The sequence below is a fragment of the Diabrotica undecimpunctata genome, chromosome 3 (genome assembly GCF_040954645.1).
Source record: "Diabrotica undecimpunctata isolate CICGRU chromosome 3, icDiaUnde3, whole genome shotgun sequence".
Taxonomy (NCBI): domain Eukaryota; kingdom Metazoa; phylum Arthropoda; class Insecta; order Coleoptera; family Chrysomelidae; genus Diabrotica; species Diabrotica undecimpunctata.
Window position 1 is genome coordinate 114,009,587 of NC_092805.1, and position 15,701 is coordinate 114,025,287.

Below are 15,701 nucleotides of genomic sequence, written 5' to 3' on the forward strand. Positions count from 1 at the left end.
TATATATATATATATATATATTGTTTGAGTTTAGTTCTTGAACCTTAATATATATTTTTTAGTAGATTTTCTTGGGCTTACTTTTTTCTACGTTTCAGCAGGAAATCCATGCCTTTTTCCATCTATGTAGAAAAAAGTAAATAAAAAATGTCTTAGTATCATGACAATCTTTTTTATGAACCTAAGCCCAAGAAAATCTATTAATATATATATATATATATATATATATATATATATATATATATATTTATAAATTATTGGTACTAAAAATAATAAATATAAAATCCAATTAATATTAACCTTATATTACAGTATTATATTAAAACAAAATATCAAATAAAGATCATACATCGTTATTTCTCTGTTTTTCATGTCTTTGGTGTGAAGATGACTTCCGGTGTTTACGATGTTTCTTATGTGATTTTGCGTAAAACTCATTAATTAACGTAAGTGCTTCCCCATTCGCCCATCCAAAACCAGTTTGAACGACGTATTCTCCACCACCACCGTATTCACCTGGATGTCTTGCGTCATATTTTTCAAACATATCCTTAGTGGTTTCGAATCCTGTCATATACGCCTCGACGATCTTCTTGGCTTCTGATTTCGCTAATCTTTCAGCTTTTTTCGATCCAGTTTTACGCAAACCTGGCGAAAAAATAAAAATAAATATTATTGTTCGATTAAGATAAATATATACAATAATAATAACAATAAATCCCCAGGTGAAGACAGGGTAATGACCGAAAGCCTAAAACTAGGAGGAAATAAGCTCTTACTGACACTTGCTAAACTGTTCAATAAATGTCTGTGCGAAGCGATAACACCGACGCAGTGGAACAACGCGGAAATCATCTTACTTCATGAGAGTTATTACCAACAGGCTAGGAAGTAAGTTGGATTTCTATCAGCCAAGAGAGCAAGCAGGTTTTAGAGCAGGATATGGCACGAATGATCATTTACAAGTAATTAAGAACTTAATAGAAAAGAGTGTTGAATATAACAAGCCATTAGTCATATTTGTTGACTACGAAAAAGCTTTCGACATAATAAGTCATCAAAAGATGCTAAAAGCCTTAACAGAGTGCCGTATAGATCATCGCTATATAAACATGATAAAATACATCTATCAAAATGAGACAGCAAGTGTGAAACTGGCAGATAAAAAGACCAACGTATTTAAAATAAAACGGGGAGTGCGACAGGGAGACACAATTTCGCCAAAATTGTTTACAACATTATTAGAGCATATGTTTAAGAACGCAAATCTGAGTGAAAAAGGAATTAATGTCAATGGAGAAATGCTTAGTCATTTGAGGTTTGCTGACGATATTGTCCTTTTTGCTGACAGAATCGATGATGCAGTATCGCAACTGGAGAAACTATACCTAGCCTCCCTACAAGTAGGATTAAAAATCAACCACACAAAAACACAAATCATGACAAATCTTGTGTTAAGCGAAAAGATTTCAGTAAATGGCATGCATATTGAAGAAACCACCTCATATAAGTACTTAGGACATGAGATACGCATAGGAAGAGATAATCAAACGTGCGAACTAAGCCGCCGCATAGGACTCACTTGGGTGGCATTCGGCAAGCTAAGCTATGTTCTTAAATCAGAACTGCCTATCTGTCTTAAAAGAAAAGTCTTTAATCAGTGCGTGTTGCCAGTACTTACATATGGTGCAGAGATATTAACACTAACCAAGAAAGTAAGAAATAAAATTTGTGTTAGCCAAAGAGCCATGGAACGATCGATGTTAGGCATTTCTCGTAGGGATCGGATCACGAACAAGGAAATAAGACGGAGAACAGGAGTGACAGATGTCATAGAAAGAATTATGACCCTTAAGTGGAACTGGGTGGGGCACATAGCTAGAATGTCGGATAACAGATGGACACAGCGAATAATACAGTGGAGACCGAGACAAGAAGCACATCGAAGTAGAGGTCGTCCACCAACAAGATGGTCTGATGACATAAAACGGATCGACAAAAATTGGATGCAAACAGCACAAAACAGAAATACATGGAAAAGACTGAGGGAGACCTATATCCAGCAGTGGATAGATCCGGGTTAAATGATGAAGATAAATATACTGAATTTTATAAGAATCCGAACACCCAGTAAGAGTTTATTAATTTTATGATTTAAATAGATTAATATAATTTATTATATTTATAACCTAAAATATTAAAAAAATAACAAATGTATTCAGTCCACAGTGGTATTTTTATACATTCATAATTCGTTTGTATATACAGGATGTGAGAAAAGAAAGCGGGGCGGTCGAATATTTCGCGAAATTTCCATCGGATAAAAAACTGAAAGACACTTTTTTTTTTCACAATTTTTCATAAATTTATCGAATAATATCACACAAGAATTCTCATGCCCACCCCCTAGCGGTGGGGCTGGGGACAACTTTAAAATCTTAAATGAGAACACTCATTTTTTATTACAGATTTTAATTCTTTAAATAACTTTTATTCGAAACATTTTTTCGAAAAAAAAAACGATTTATTCTGATACCCTTGGAAACCCCTAGAAATGGTCTAATATCTCGAGAAATACATGAATAAATACTTACTTACTTACTTAATCAGTAGACCCATTTGTACCTTTCGGTTTTGGGCCGTTTATAATACAATTCATTAAATTACAATATTTTAAAGTCTTCTGGTTTGGTGTCCTAGCTCTTAACGAACTTTCTCCATTCCTTCCTATTGGATGCCATCTGTGTTGCTTCCTGCCAAGTCTTATCCTTACTCTGCAGTATCTGCGAGATGTCACTGTTCCATTCTTTAATGGGTCCTCCTCTTCTGTTTTTCCCTATTGGTTTGGTGTCCCACACTCTTTTTACTTGTCTATTATTGTCCATCCGGGTTAGATGTCCGAACCATGCCAATTTTTTCTCCTTGATTGAGTCGAGTATCGGTTTGATTTTGAGTCTTTCTCTTATTTCTTCATTTCTGACTCTATCAGTTCTTTTTACTCATGAATAAATAAATAAATTAAAAATAATAAATTTTTTATTACAGATTCGGCTTTTTCTCATTTTTGTAATTACTTTTGTGCTGTGTTTTTCTTTGTTTTAACCATTGCCATGTTTGCCCAATATACTGCCCATTACATTCGAGACAAGAAAGTTGGTAAATGAGATGAGTCTGATTTAGAACCGGTGTCCAGTGTAAGCTTCGAGTATAAGCGGTAATGGGATATGCAGGAATTCCACACTTATTCTTCGTTGAATATGTGTTGATGTGACATAATTTGTTTTATAAAATAAAACACAACGTTTCATAAGGTATAAAATTGTGAATGTTATGTTTGTATTTAATTGTTAATTAATTTTGTAGTATGTTTCTGATGAAGTTGAAAAATAAAGACAATAACATATCGAAGTCCTGAAATAAATGTAGTTTCAATTTAAACCACTGACGCAGTCCCGACATTCTAACACGATTCCGTAGTGTTTTACAAGATATTTGCACGGTCGAGAATTACGAAGGATTTCGAAAACTATTCAATCGATTTAAGTAAAATTTGGTATCTTGTTATTATTTAGTATTCTTAATACGAAAATGATATTAGTTCTACCATTGAGACAAGGTGGCGCCACCTACTATAACATTGGTCCATTTATGTGGCCATAATTTTTTTGTCTGTCCTGTCAAAAAAGTACACCATTTTCGAATCAAACGTATTTTGTTAATGATACACATGTCTGTATTTAATTTTTTGCAAAACAAGCAGGTACGTAGGTATGCTGTGAACTTAATGGCAAAGTCAAGGCGTAAGTACGAATTTGTTTACTATTTGTTGTCAATGTGCAGTACGAGTCTATTATTATAAAAAAAATATGTGTGTACTTTGTACGCAGGTAAAAAGTTATATTTCTATTATATGATTTCAACGAAATAAACAGTTTATTTGTGTTTTATTTAAATTTTAAACTAATTTTAATACTTACAAGTTTCCTAAAAATGTTCTTAAATAATACCGGAAATAAAAAAAAAGTAAACAAGGCAACAACATGACATGTTCCTAAGCGGTCACCCGTCCAAAGTTTGACCCCGGTCGACACTTCTTGACTCCTGTTTTCGTGCGACAACTGGTGTAAGCCAGTGTGCTATGGCCGTAAAATTCATACTAAAATGAATTATTTTGATAGATTATATCTACAAATAATATTAAGATTGCCTTTTAATCGCCTTTTCATATTTTTTTAATATCTATTATCCTATTTCTGACGAAGATAAATTCAAATACACAAAAATTATAAAATATATTTTTTTCTCACTTTATTTGCACTGTTACATACGTAACTTCAAATATTTAGCAACTAACTTTATACTGCCGGTGAGCGCGTACGTACTTCATACTGTCATTTTTATTAAAATTCACTCTCAACATTTTTCCCAATTGCACCTAAAGAAGTATAACTTCAAAAACATGAACTAACATTTAATTCTACACAAAAAAAGGTACCTAGTCTTCTTTCACATCAAAAAAGTACACCGTTTTCGAAATAAACATATTTTGTTAATGATGCATGTCTCTATTTAATTTTTTGCAAAACAAGTATGCTTTGAACTTAATGGCAAATGGCAACATCAAGACGTAACTACGAATTTATTTAGTATTAGTTGTCAAAGTTCAGTGCGAGTCATTATTTGTCCAAATTCTATTGAGTTTTTTTATAAACCACTTAAGATAAAGGTAAAATGCCACGTCATAGTGAATTTTCTAATGTAGAAATGCGGGATATGATCTGTTTGTATACCCAAGAAAATGTTTGTTCTCGTAAAGTAGCTCAACGCTATTTCAAACTTTATCCCAATAGAAGGCAACCAAACCATAAAACTATTAGATCATTGTTCGACAGATTAGGGAAACAGGGTCATTTCATCCCAAAAACAGGAATGATGGAAGACCGAGAGTAATTGATGCGGTTATGGAGGATGCAATTGTTGTGCGTGTTGCAGAAGATCCAGAAACCAGTACAAGGCTTGTTTCTGCGGCCACTGGTATAAGCAAATCTACGGTGTCAAGAATAATATGGATAGAAAATCTGTATTCGTATCGTTTTACTCCAGTACAGCAACTTTTACCACAGGATTTTCCAGTAAGGCTCCGATTTATTCAGTTTATGATAGGGCCACATTTAGACGATCCAATATTTTATAATAAAATTTTATTTACCGATGGAGCCACTCGCACATGCATTTATCGTTATGCAGGGTAAAGTATTTAGCAAGAGAGGACCGGGACGCCGTCGTGGTTAAAAATCCTCCGACAATGGTTTGGGATGATCTCCGCGGAGCTGTTTCGCAGAGCAGTCAACAAAACCATGATAGCCGTGATGATCGCCAACATCCGGACTGGATAAGGCACTGAAGAAGAAGATGAAGCCACGCGCAATAGCCATACCTATGCGACAAAAAATCCTCATGCATTTCAAGAATATCATTTTTAACATGAGTTTTCAATAAATATATGGTGTGGCATATTTGGGGATTGTATTGTAGGACCATTCGAATTACCAACTAGGCTTGACGGAGTAACGTATCTAAATTTTTTGAGAGAAGATTTACTAACTCTTTTAGAAGACATACCACTAAATTTGAGACGTAACTCTTGGTATATGCATGATGATGCACCACCACATTATAGCCTAGAAGTTAGAAATTATGTAGATGAAATTTATCCTCAAAGGTGGATTGGTAGAGGTAATGTATACCCATGGCCAGCACGCAGTCCCAAACTAAATCCCCTAGACTTTCACTTGTGGGGTTACCTAAAGTCACTTGTTTATATATAAAAAAAAAAAAATAACCGTCTAGAGTTATTTCAAAATATTGTTGAGGGAGTGTAACGTAGTTAGGGCCCAAAGAAACTCATTAATTAAAATAAGACAAAACTTACACAAGAGATTTAGATTATGTAGTTTATCTAATGGTGAACTTTTTGAACGCTTATTTTAATTTTTTTTTCGTTTCGTTTTGAATTATTTACTTTGTCAATTGTTTTATATTCTCTTCATTGTTTAAATTAATTAAATTTCTGATTTTTTTAAAAATTTTTTACTGTGTAAAAGGTTTAATAAAAATAATTGTTTTAATCATCTGTATTTTGTTAGCAAAAATTATCTACTACTAATACATTTAATATTCACTGGTATTTAAGACCTTTTGAATAATGTTTGAATTTACAAAGTTTTTGTACAATTTTTTCATTTTATGCACGTCTCTAAAAAATACGTTTATTTCGAAACCGGCGTACTTTTTTGATTCGAAACAAGAATACCTTTTTTGTGTAGAATGGAATATTATTTCATGTTTTTTTCCTAGAATGTTTATACAGGGCGGACAAAAAAATTATGGCTACATTAATGAACCAATTTTATAGTAGGTGGCCCCACCTAGTGTCAATGGTAAAACTAATATTATTTTTATATTGAGCATACTAAATAATAGCAAGATACCAAATGTTACTTAAATCGGTTAAGTAGTTTTCAATATATCCCTAAAAATAATATAAAAAAAATATTAATGAATCACCCTGTAGAACGAAAACTAGCAACATTTTGCCTAAGCAATTTGAGCTCAAACGCTTTATTTTGATGTCAGCTATCAGCCATTAGCTAATGTCCAATTAATTATGGGACACCCTGTATATATATATATATATATATATATATATATATATATATATATATATATATATATAAATATACTGTCATAATATTTATTAGTAAAAAGATAATATACCTAAGACAACGAACTCTTGTATTGGTGGCCATGCGTTCGGCATATCCCATTGCTGGCCACTTTGGATTAAGGATGTAGGTATTCCACCAGCGTAAGAAGGAACCTTCATCTTTTTATAGTAAGTAGCAGCCCTAATACCAAATGTTTCTTTCTTGGTAGTATCGTAAGCGTCAGCCCAAAGAGGAGCGAAGTTGCTTGGATAAAATTCCTTTCTGTGAGTGGAATAATTAACATCGAAGTCATACCAAATACCGTCCTCATCATTGTAATTGATCGCTTGAATTGCGGATCTTAAGTTTAACTGCTTATGGGACCATGCCTCTGCCTTTTCGTTATTACCTATAAGTTGATAAAACCTAGAGAGTTCTTCAAAGGCTTTGCAGAGGAAAGCGTTTAGATCTACTGGTACGACGTTAATGATATCTATTTGAGAGAGGTTTGTACTGGGGGTTCTGTCGTCATTGTATAACCAACGGGTAGAGAAGTCCCAACCACTTTCTGCACCACTTTTTAGGTTTCTGTAACAGACTTTCTGCAAAGAAAAAAGTAATCGGATTAATGATAAATATCTATACAGAATGATTTAAAAATACAATTTTATAATGGGTGTTTCAGAGTGAATTTCAGTTGTTAAATCAATGAAACTTGGTTCCAGAACCGGTTAGAAAAAAATGTATTACTCAAATAGACACACAGAACCACATGCGGATTTTATTTCCCGAAAAACACGTCAATTAAATGACCATCTCGCTCGTAGCACTTTTGCTATCTGGATCGCAAATTGTGAAAGACGCCCTCACACTTAACAGCGTTAACAGCGTTGTGAAAGTTTTGCTTCGGTTCTTCGGTGGTGGCTGGTAAATTAGCGCAGACGATGTTCTTTAAATATCTCCAAAGAAAAAATCTAAAGGGCTAGGGTCTGGAGATGTTCGAGGAAAACAAATATCGCCATTTTGTGAAATTAGTGTGCTTGGAAACATTTCTGTTAGAGCGTTAATTGAAATGTTCGCTGTGTATGCGCAGTAAAAAAAAGTTTGGTTTTGTTAATCAGGCTCAGCATGTCAAAAAATTTTTGATTTTGTGGTAAAGCATGCTGTAGGTGATAAACGTACTTATGTTAGTGTAGAAGTCTTAGGTTAGTCTCTTTTAGGTATATTGGATTCAGTCCATCGAGGACTATTATAGGTAGTAATGGTTTGTCTGTTATTAGAGATTTAGGTCTTATTGTAGATAGTAGTTGTAGAACATCTTGTTTAGTAGCTAATGGAACCCGCTGTGGATCATATATATATATATATATATATATATATATATATATATATATATATATATATATATATATATATATATATATATATATATATATATGAGTTAAACGAAATGTTGCGACTTGGGGTTGTGGAACGGTCAAAGAGTCCCTGTTCTTCAACAATATTATTGGTTAAAAAGAAAGATGGTAAATTTCGTTCTCGTGTCGATTATAGGAAGTTGAATGCTGTGACTGTCATTGATAGTTATCCATTACCACTCATATTTGATATACTTTACAAATTGCGTGATGCTAAGTATATTTCTAGTATTGAGGTCACATCGGCGTACTGGCAAGTGAAAGTGGCTGAGGACTCGAACCTGTACACTGCTTTCACTGTCCTAAATAGAGAATAGTTTTAGTTTCTTCGTATGCCGTTTGGACTACATAATTCTCCGGCTACGTGTTAGAAATTAATAGACAAAATATTAGGTCATAATTTGGAACCCTATTTGTTCGTGTATCTAGACGATATTGTAATAGTAACCAAAGCATTTGAGGATCATCTAAGAATATTAGAAGTGTTTCAACGTCTTATGGAAGCAGGAATCACTATTGGTGTTGAGAAGTATCAGTTTTGTAGACCTGAGTTGAAGTATTTGGGTTATGTTGTTGTTAAAAATTGCCTACATATTGATCCCGATAAAGTTAATGCCATGCTTGACCTGGCTGTTCCCTGTAACGTATCAGAAGTACATAGGGTTATCGGCATGTACTCTTGGTATAGACGTTATATTTCACATTTTTTTCCGTTTTAGCTCCGATAACTGCTCTTCTTAGGAAGAATTCTATATTCTAGTGGACAGATACTTGTGATCGATCATTTAAAAAGATTAAGGAATGTTTAGTTCAAGCCCCTATTTTGAGTTGTCCGGATTATGAGAAGTCTTTTCTTGTACATACAGAGGCCTCTGGTCTTAGAATAGGCGCCTGCCTTATTCAACCTCATCCTGATGGCCAACGAGTGATTGCTTATTTGAGTGGTTCACTAACAAGACATGAGCGAAACTATTCCACGATTTAAAGATAGTATAACGAGAAATTAAGACCTGATTTGGAAGGCGTTCGCTTTAGAACATACAAAGTTTGACAGATCGTTTGGCTCGCTGATCGGTACGGATACAGCGCAATATGAATTCAAAGATATTGCATCGCAAGGGTAAAGATTTGGTATTTCTGAACGCTTTAATTAGATCTGTTCCGGTAATCGATGTTGTAGGTTCACAGGACTATGTTATCGAACCCATTGAGAATTTAAATAAATTCAAGGTAGCAGCGGAAGATGATAGTTGGTACATTATGATGATGGGTAGGGTGGAAAGAGATCCTCGTTAACTTAGTAGATCGATAGTAACATCTGGTTTATTGTGAAAATACATACCTTCTGAATACTATAAATTAGAACCTGCCTCGGATTCATGGAGATTAGTTTTACCAAATAAATCTCGAACGGAAGTTATGTCCAGTTTTCATGAACCTGTTACCTCGAGACATTTTGGTTTATATAAGACTTGAGCTAGAGTTAGTGAAAAAGACTATTGGCCCAAGATATTGTTAAGTATGTTGGTCATTGTAGAGGGTGTATTCAATATAAACTATCTCACAAGCCTCTTTGTGATAAATTGAGATGGTGTCTCATTCAGAAGCTTACCGACCGTGGTCGGTAAGCTTCTGGACCGTGGATCTAAAGTCGAGTAGTGAAAATAGTAATTTGTTGATAGTGACAGATTATCTTAGTAAGTTTTGTCTTTTATTCCCCCTTAATTTCTTAGCGCTAGTAAGCTGGTCGAGAAATTAGAGCAGGAAGTATTCCTCATGTTTGGTGTCCATAAAACGATTTTTGTGATAATGGCTCGCAATTACGCGGTAAGGAGTTTTCTAAGTTGGTTAATAATCCTAGAGCGAATCCCACTGAATGTCAAAACCGTGATATTAAGACCATATTTGCCATGAATATGTCGGATAATCATCGGACTTGGGATGCACATATTAGCGAGATTGGTTCTGCTATTCGTATGGTAAAACATTAAGGAACTAAGCTTACTCCATATTTTATCAACTTTGGTCGCGATATGATATGTTAAGTAGTGAAGATTATACAAATAAGAATCTACAAGGAAGATGGTACACGGTTGGGTGACACTAGTCGCAATGAATACTTGAATGAAATGTTCGTAGATGTTGGGAAGCGTTTAGAAGTAGCTGGTAGGAATAGTTGTAATAGGTATAATCTTAGGAAGCGAGATATGGAGTACCTGCTGAACCAGCTAGTGTGGCGTCATAATTTTGTTCTATCAGAAACTAGCCAGAAGTTGGCACCGAAGTTTGTTGGGCCTTATTATATTAACAAGAGAAACTCACCATGGACTCATGGGTTTAGGGATGTTGATTATAAATTTGCAACCGTCTGGAACGTTAGAGACTTGAAACCAGATCCAGGTGACGATGAAAAGTAAGTTGTATGGGTGCAAGAGAGATTTTACGGGAAAATTTTTTGTAGACCAGTACTAAATCAAGTATCTCTTTCGGCTGATATCTAATATCGTGCATTTTTAGCGTTATTTCTAATGGATTGGCTCTTTTATTATTTTATAATCATCAATAATCATAAAGTATTATGAGAAAACGTGATCCAACTAGATGCAATGTAGAATTTTCGACCGCAGGCCACGGTTTTTTTCAAAACTCCTACTGCACACCTAGAAAGCTCCAAAAATCTTTCTCACCTTGGAGTCCACTACACACTACGGACAACAGAAAGAAGTCATCGACCATTGCAGATTAACAAAGGGTAAAAAGAGAATTAATAGGATTAAATATTTTTGATTTGTTATTCCAGCAATCCTTCAGATTTTTTGTAATATTGGGATAAAAATAAAAATGTTAGTTATTAAAACCATATTTCAATATTATTTTAATATACCTAAATTATAAATAAGCCTTACCTTTTCCGATTCGGTAAAATTCTGGCATGTAACAATATCTTCATAGTAGGATTCCGGTCTGGGTGTGTCACTTTTGACAGCATACATGAACATATCATAGTTGGCTCCATCTTTCTTTACTGTTATTTTTCGTTCACTCCACCACCAATTCATTTCCTTTTCAAGGGTATCTACGTGTTTTTCTAACCATGTTTTGTTTCCTGTTTGATCTATATACTTTCCCATCATCATGGCTAATAATGGTGGTTGTGATCTATTTAGATAGTATACTCTGCTACCATTTGGAATAAAGCCAAATCTCTCCACAATTGATAAGAAATTCTCTAAAACTCCTCTAACTGTTTCAGTCATTTCACTGACTAATAATCCTTCTACTATCCAGTAACTATCCCAATAATAGATTTCTTTAAACCGTCCTCCTGGGATTATAAAGCCATTAGGAAGGTGAATCAAAGAATGTTGATCTGTGTGTTCCTTTACACTATCGCTAACTTTTCTTGCAAGTTTAGGCCAAACATTTACTAAACCTTTAGCGAAGGCTTTAACTCTTAAATCATCTATCCTTTTTAAGAAAGATGGGTTTTTATTCAGGTCTGGAGGAGTCCAATCAACTAATTCTCCTGTACTTTCAAAGTTGTCATTGACAAATTTTATCAAATCTTCTCTGGATGGATTATCTTTCTTGTCTTTCATTAATTGGTTGAAGTTTTGTAACGTTACTTGAGCGGGATGTTTTTGTTGCATGTCTACAAATGTTTTGGAATCTGGAAATAGCCTTGCCATTTGAATGGTATGTAAAAGATTGCCTTGACAGTAGATTGGGCTGTCACATGAAGGTATAGAGTTTGCGTTCACAGTACTAGCAATAAACGCAATAGCCAAAAGCACTGCGACGTGGGGACCCATGGTTCATAACGGTTGTGGTCCGCTGAAAACAAAATATTTATAATAGATTAATCATAAATACAAACAAAAAATATATTTATTTAAAAACTACTGACATTGATAGTAATAAAATGTTATGCTATATACAGCAAGTAACGAAATAATTAATTACCATAATATTAAACACTAAGTTTAAAATTTTTTCTTTAACATAAAAAGTTCTTAGAAATATGTAATAAATTCTATCAAATATTTTTTTTTGTTTATGCCAATATTACAGAGGTATCAAAAGATACATAATTAGGGCAGGCTCATAGTGGGGCGAAAACACCAAAAAGCGCTTAAAAATGTTTTTTTCCTATATTCAATCAATTGATTAGTAAATTTGCATAGGCCTACCTTTTACAGAACCAGAACTGAACTTGTAGAGCTCTTTGTCCACTACAAAGCTAACGGTAGCCTTTAGACGGTGAGGAACCCTAAGTGCGGGAATTTGAAAAAAAATTTAAGCAAATAGTCTATATTTTTTTTATTAAAGGCGGGTATATTAATTTCTCCCTTGTCTAACGATAGTACCTAATAGGAGGAAGAAACTGAATAATCCAATATTCAAATCAACAATCGGTTTTGATCAGCCTCGAAAACCTAGGTAATTAAATTTTCAAAACACTACAAACAAATGGCCTCTTATGTACTCTTTAAAATATATATTAATTAGTCATGGCTGCGAAATATTCGAGACTGGACAAACATGACTGTAGACGAATTATTCCACGTTGCAAAAGACAGAGAAGCTTTTAAAAATGTGGTCGCCAACCTCCGTTAATGGGGACGGCATAGGAAGAAGAAGAAGTCATTAAGGGTCTGAATGAAGACCGTAAACGGGAATAAGATGCGTAAACTTTGGACCCCGAGCCCAAACAAATTGAATCGAAAAATCTCGCTAAATTTCTTTCATATAAATTTTTACATTTGAATATACCTATAAAAATTTCATTTTTTTACATGACACCACACACAAATTAATATAATGTGACTTTATTAAGTAAGTGGTTATGGAAACCACTTACGAAATAAAATTATTTCTGTTCTTGTTTTAAAAAATTATAAAAACGCTGATACCCGTTGGCTAATATATACAGGGTGTGGCAGATAAATGGCCAATTAGAAATATGTCGAAAACTAAAGGTAACTTAAACATAAAAATTGGAATAAAGGGGTTTTAAAAAGTGACCTATTTAATGAAAATATTTTCATCTTCTTCTTCTTGTTCTTCTTCGTGCGACTAGGATCACTCCTGTTTGTCTGGCTCTTATTCTGATTCAGTCGTTGTTGACTGTACATTATCTTTCCACCTTTTTGGCGGCCTTCCAACAGGTCTTCTGCTATACGGCTTGTTGTTTTTACAGATGTTCGCTAATCTATCTGGTCCCATTCGGTTTACATGTTCGTTCCAGTTTTTTTTTCTTGTTTTTATCCACCTGTTAATATTTTGAATTTTGCATTGTTCGCGTATACTTCTGTTGGTTTGTCTGTCTCTTAATGATATGCCCGCTATTGATCGTAATACTTGCATTTCGATATTGTTGATTTGTTGTTTCGTCTTTCTTGTATCGGTCCTTGTCTCCGCTGCATATGTTAGGATTGGTCTTACTGTTGTCTTGTATACTTTCATTTTGCTTTCCATCTTCGTTATCAGCAATTAGTACTGCATCATCGGCATAGCAAGTATCGTGATTTTATGCGCTCCCATGTGGTATCCGTGTCGTTTTTTTTACTTCGTGAATTATTTGATTCATCACCATATTGAATAGCAATGGGCCGAGCGAGTCTCCTTGGCGGATTCCTCCTTTTAGTTCTGTGCATTCTGTTTCCCCTGTTGGCATTATAACTCTGGTCTTGTTGTTCTTGTTAATTTCATTAATTGTCCTTATTATCTGATGGTCTATTTATTCAGCTTGTAATAAATATATTTTCCATATTCAATAGACTTCTCTATTATTTGTCTGATAATAAAAATTGAGTCTATTGTGCTGCGGGTCTTCCGGAAGCCTTGTTGTTCATCTGCCATGTTCGTTTTTTCCTCGATTTTATCTTTTATGACTGCCGTTAACAATTTTAATGTGCTATTCATCAGACTAATGCCTCTATAATTTTCAGGATTTCTAGAGTCTCCCTTTTTAAGTATCGGCAGCAGAAGACTTTCCTTCCATTCCTCTGGTACTACTCCGGTATTTATTATATCGACGAATAATTTTAGGAGCCATTTGCGTAGTGTTGTTCCTCCATATTTTAGCAGTTCATTGTTTATCTTATTAGGACCAGGTGCTTTTCTGTTTTTTTAATTTTTTTATTTGTTCTTGTAGCTCTTCTTCTGATATTAGTACTCTATCGTGAGTTTCGTTAATGATTCTTTCTCTGTTCTATTCTTCTCCTTCTCCATATAATTTTGTGAAATGCTCAGTCCATTGCTCCTCCGTAATGTTATCTATGCGTACAAATTCTTTCATTTCTGTTTTTTGTCCCCTTATCATCTTCCACACTTTTTTCTGGGATCCATAGAGGTCGTATTCCATATCTTTGGCAAATTTCTCCCAGTGTTCTTTTTTGATGTTATCTATTTCTTGGTTTACTCTATTCCTAATTCTCACGTAGTCTTCTCGTGCCTCCGGTGTCTTCACTCCTTTGTATGTTAGGAAAGCTTGTTTCTTTTCATTTGCTAATGCTTTCACCCTTCCGTCGTACCATGGAGTTTTATATTCCCGTTTATTTCTGTTAACTTTTCTTTTACCTAAAGCTTCTTCCGCTGCTTGTAGGATACATTTTTTAATCAGAGAATGTGTTGTTAATTCGGAGGTTATTCATTAAACAAAGTTCTAGAAGTCTTTCTCCGTTGTCGTTGAGCGTTTCTTCGTTAAATCTTTGTGTAACTCCAGCCACATGTATGTTGCCTACTCTGGCGTTTAGGTCGCCGAGAATTATTGTTTTACTACCCTCTATTGTGGTGTCCAGTAGATCTTGGAGCTGTCCATAAAAAGCGTTTTTGTCTTCCTTGTTTTTGCTGTTATCCGGTGCATGTACGGGGATAGTATTAAGTATCGTCTGGTGAAGTTTAAGGTAAACCAGCATCATGTGTTCGTTGATGTATCTTATTTCTTGAATATTTTTACTATATTTATTGTGCATTAAGAGGCCTACTCCTGCCTGAGCTCGTTTGCTTTTATCTAGTCCGCTATACAGGAATATAAATTTGTTTCTATTGGCACTTCCTTTCCCTTTCTTTTTTGTTTCGTTCAGGGCACATATATCAATTTTATGGAGCTCCAATTCCTGCACAACTTCTTGTTTCCGTTTTGTTAAACGTATAACTGGAAGTAGCAAATATTTTCATTAAATAGGTCACTCTTCAAAACCCCTTCATTAAAATTTTTATAATTCAGTTACCTTTATTTCTCGAGATATTTCTAATGTGGCCGTTTATCTGCCGCACCCTGTATATAAATGTGCGCTTTATAAACCCAAATTACCCCTGTATATGTACATAAACACCCTATTTATATAAACACACTGTATATTTTAAAATAAGGTTGTTAAGGAGCTTTTAAAAATATACAGGGTCTTCCATTAAAAAAATCGGCTTCAACATCATCCTTTCATCTTTTTCTCGGTCGGCCTACTGATCTTCTACCATCTGATCTTTCAAAAAACACTGTCTTTAACACTCTGTCATCCTCTGATCGTACCACTTGATCTGTCCATCTTATTCGGTTTGCCTTGATATGTCT

At 34.3% G+C, this 15,701-nt stretch overlaps 1 protein-coding gene across 2 annotated transcripts in view; it reads right to left on the reverse strand.

Moving 5' to 3' along the window:
- Positions 1-284: 284 nt before the first annotated feature.
- LOC140437255 (trehalase-like) overlaps positions 285-15,701 on the reverse strand; it is a 31,418-nt gene continuing 16,001 nt past the window's right edge. For both annotated transcript variants that reach the window (XM_072526669.1, XM_072526670.1), the window contains exons 2-4: positions 11,032-11,959; positions 6,778-7,309; positions 285-648 (exon numbers count right to left, since the gene is read on the reverse strand). In XM_072526669.1, the coding sequence (XP_072382770.1) occupies positions 344-648; positions 6,778-7,309; positions 11,032-11,937 (1,743 nt within the window). In that variant the 5' untranslated portion in view covers positions 11,938-11,959 and the 3' untranslated portion in view covers positions 285-343. The remainder of the gene's footprint in view (positions 649-6,777; positions 7,310-11,031; positions 11,960-15,701) is intronic.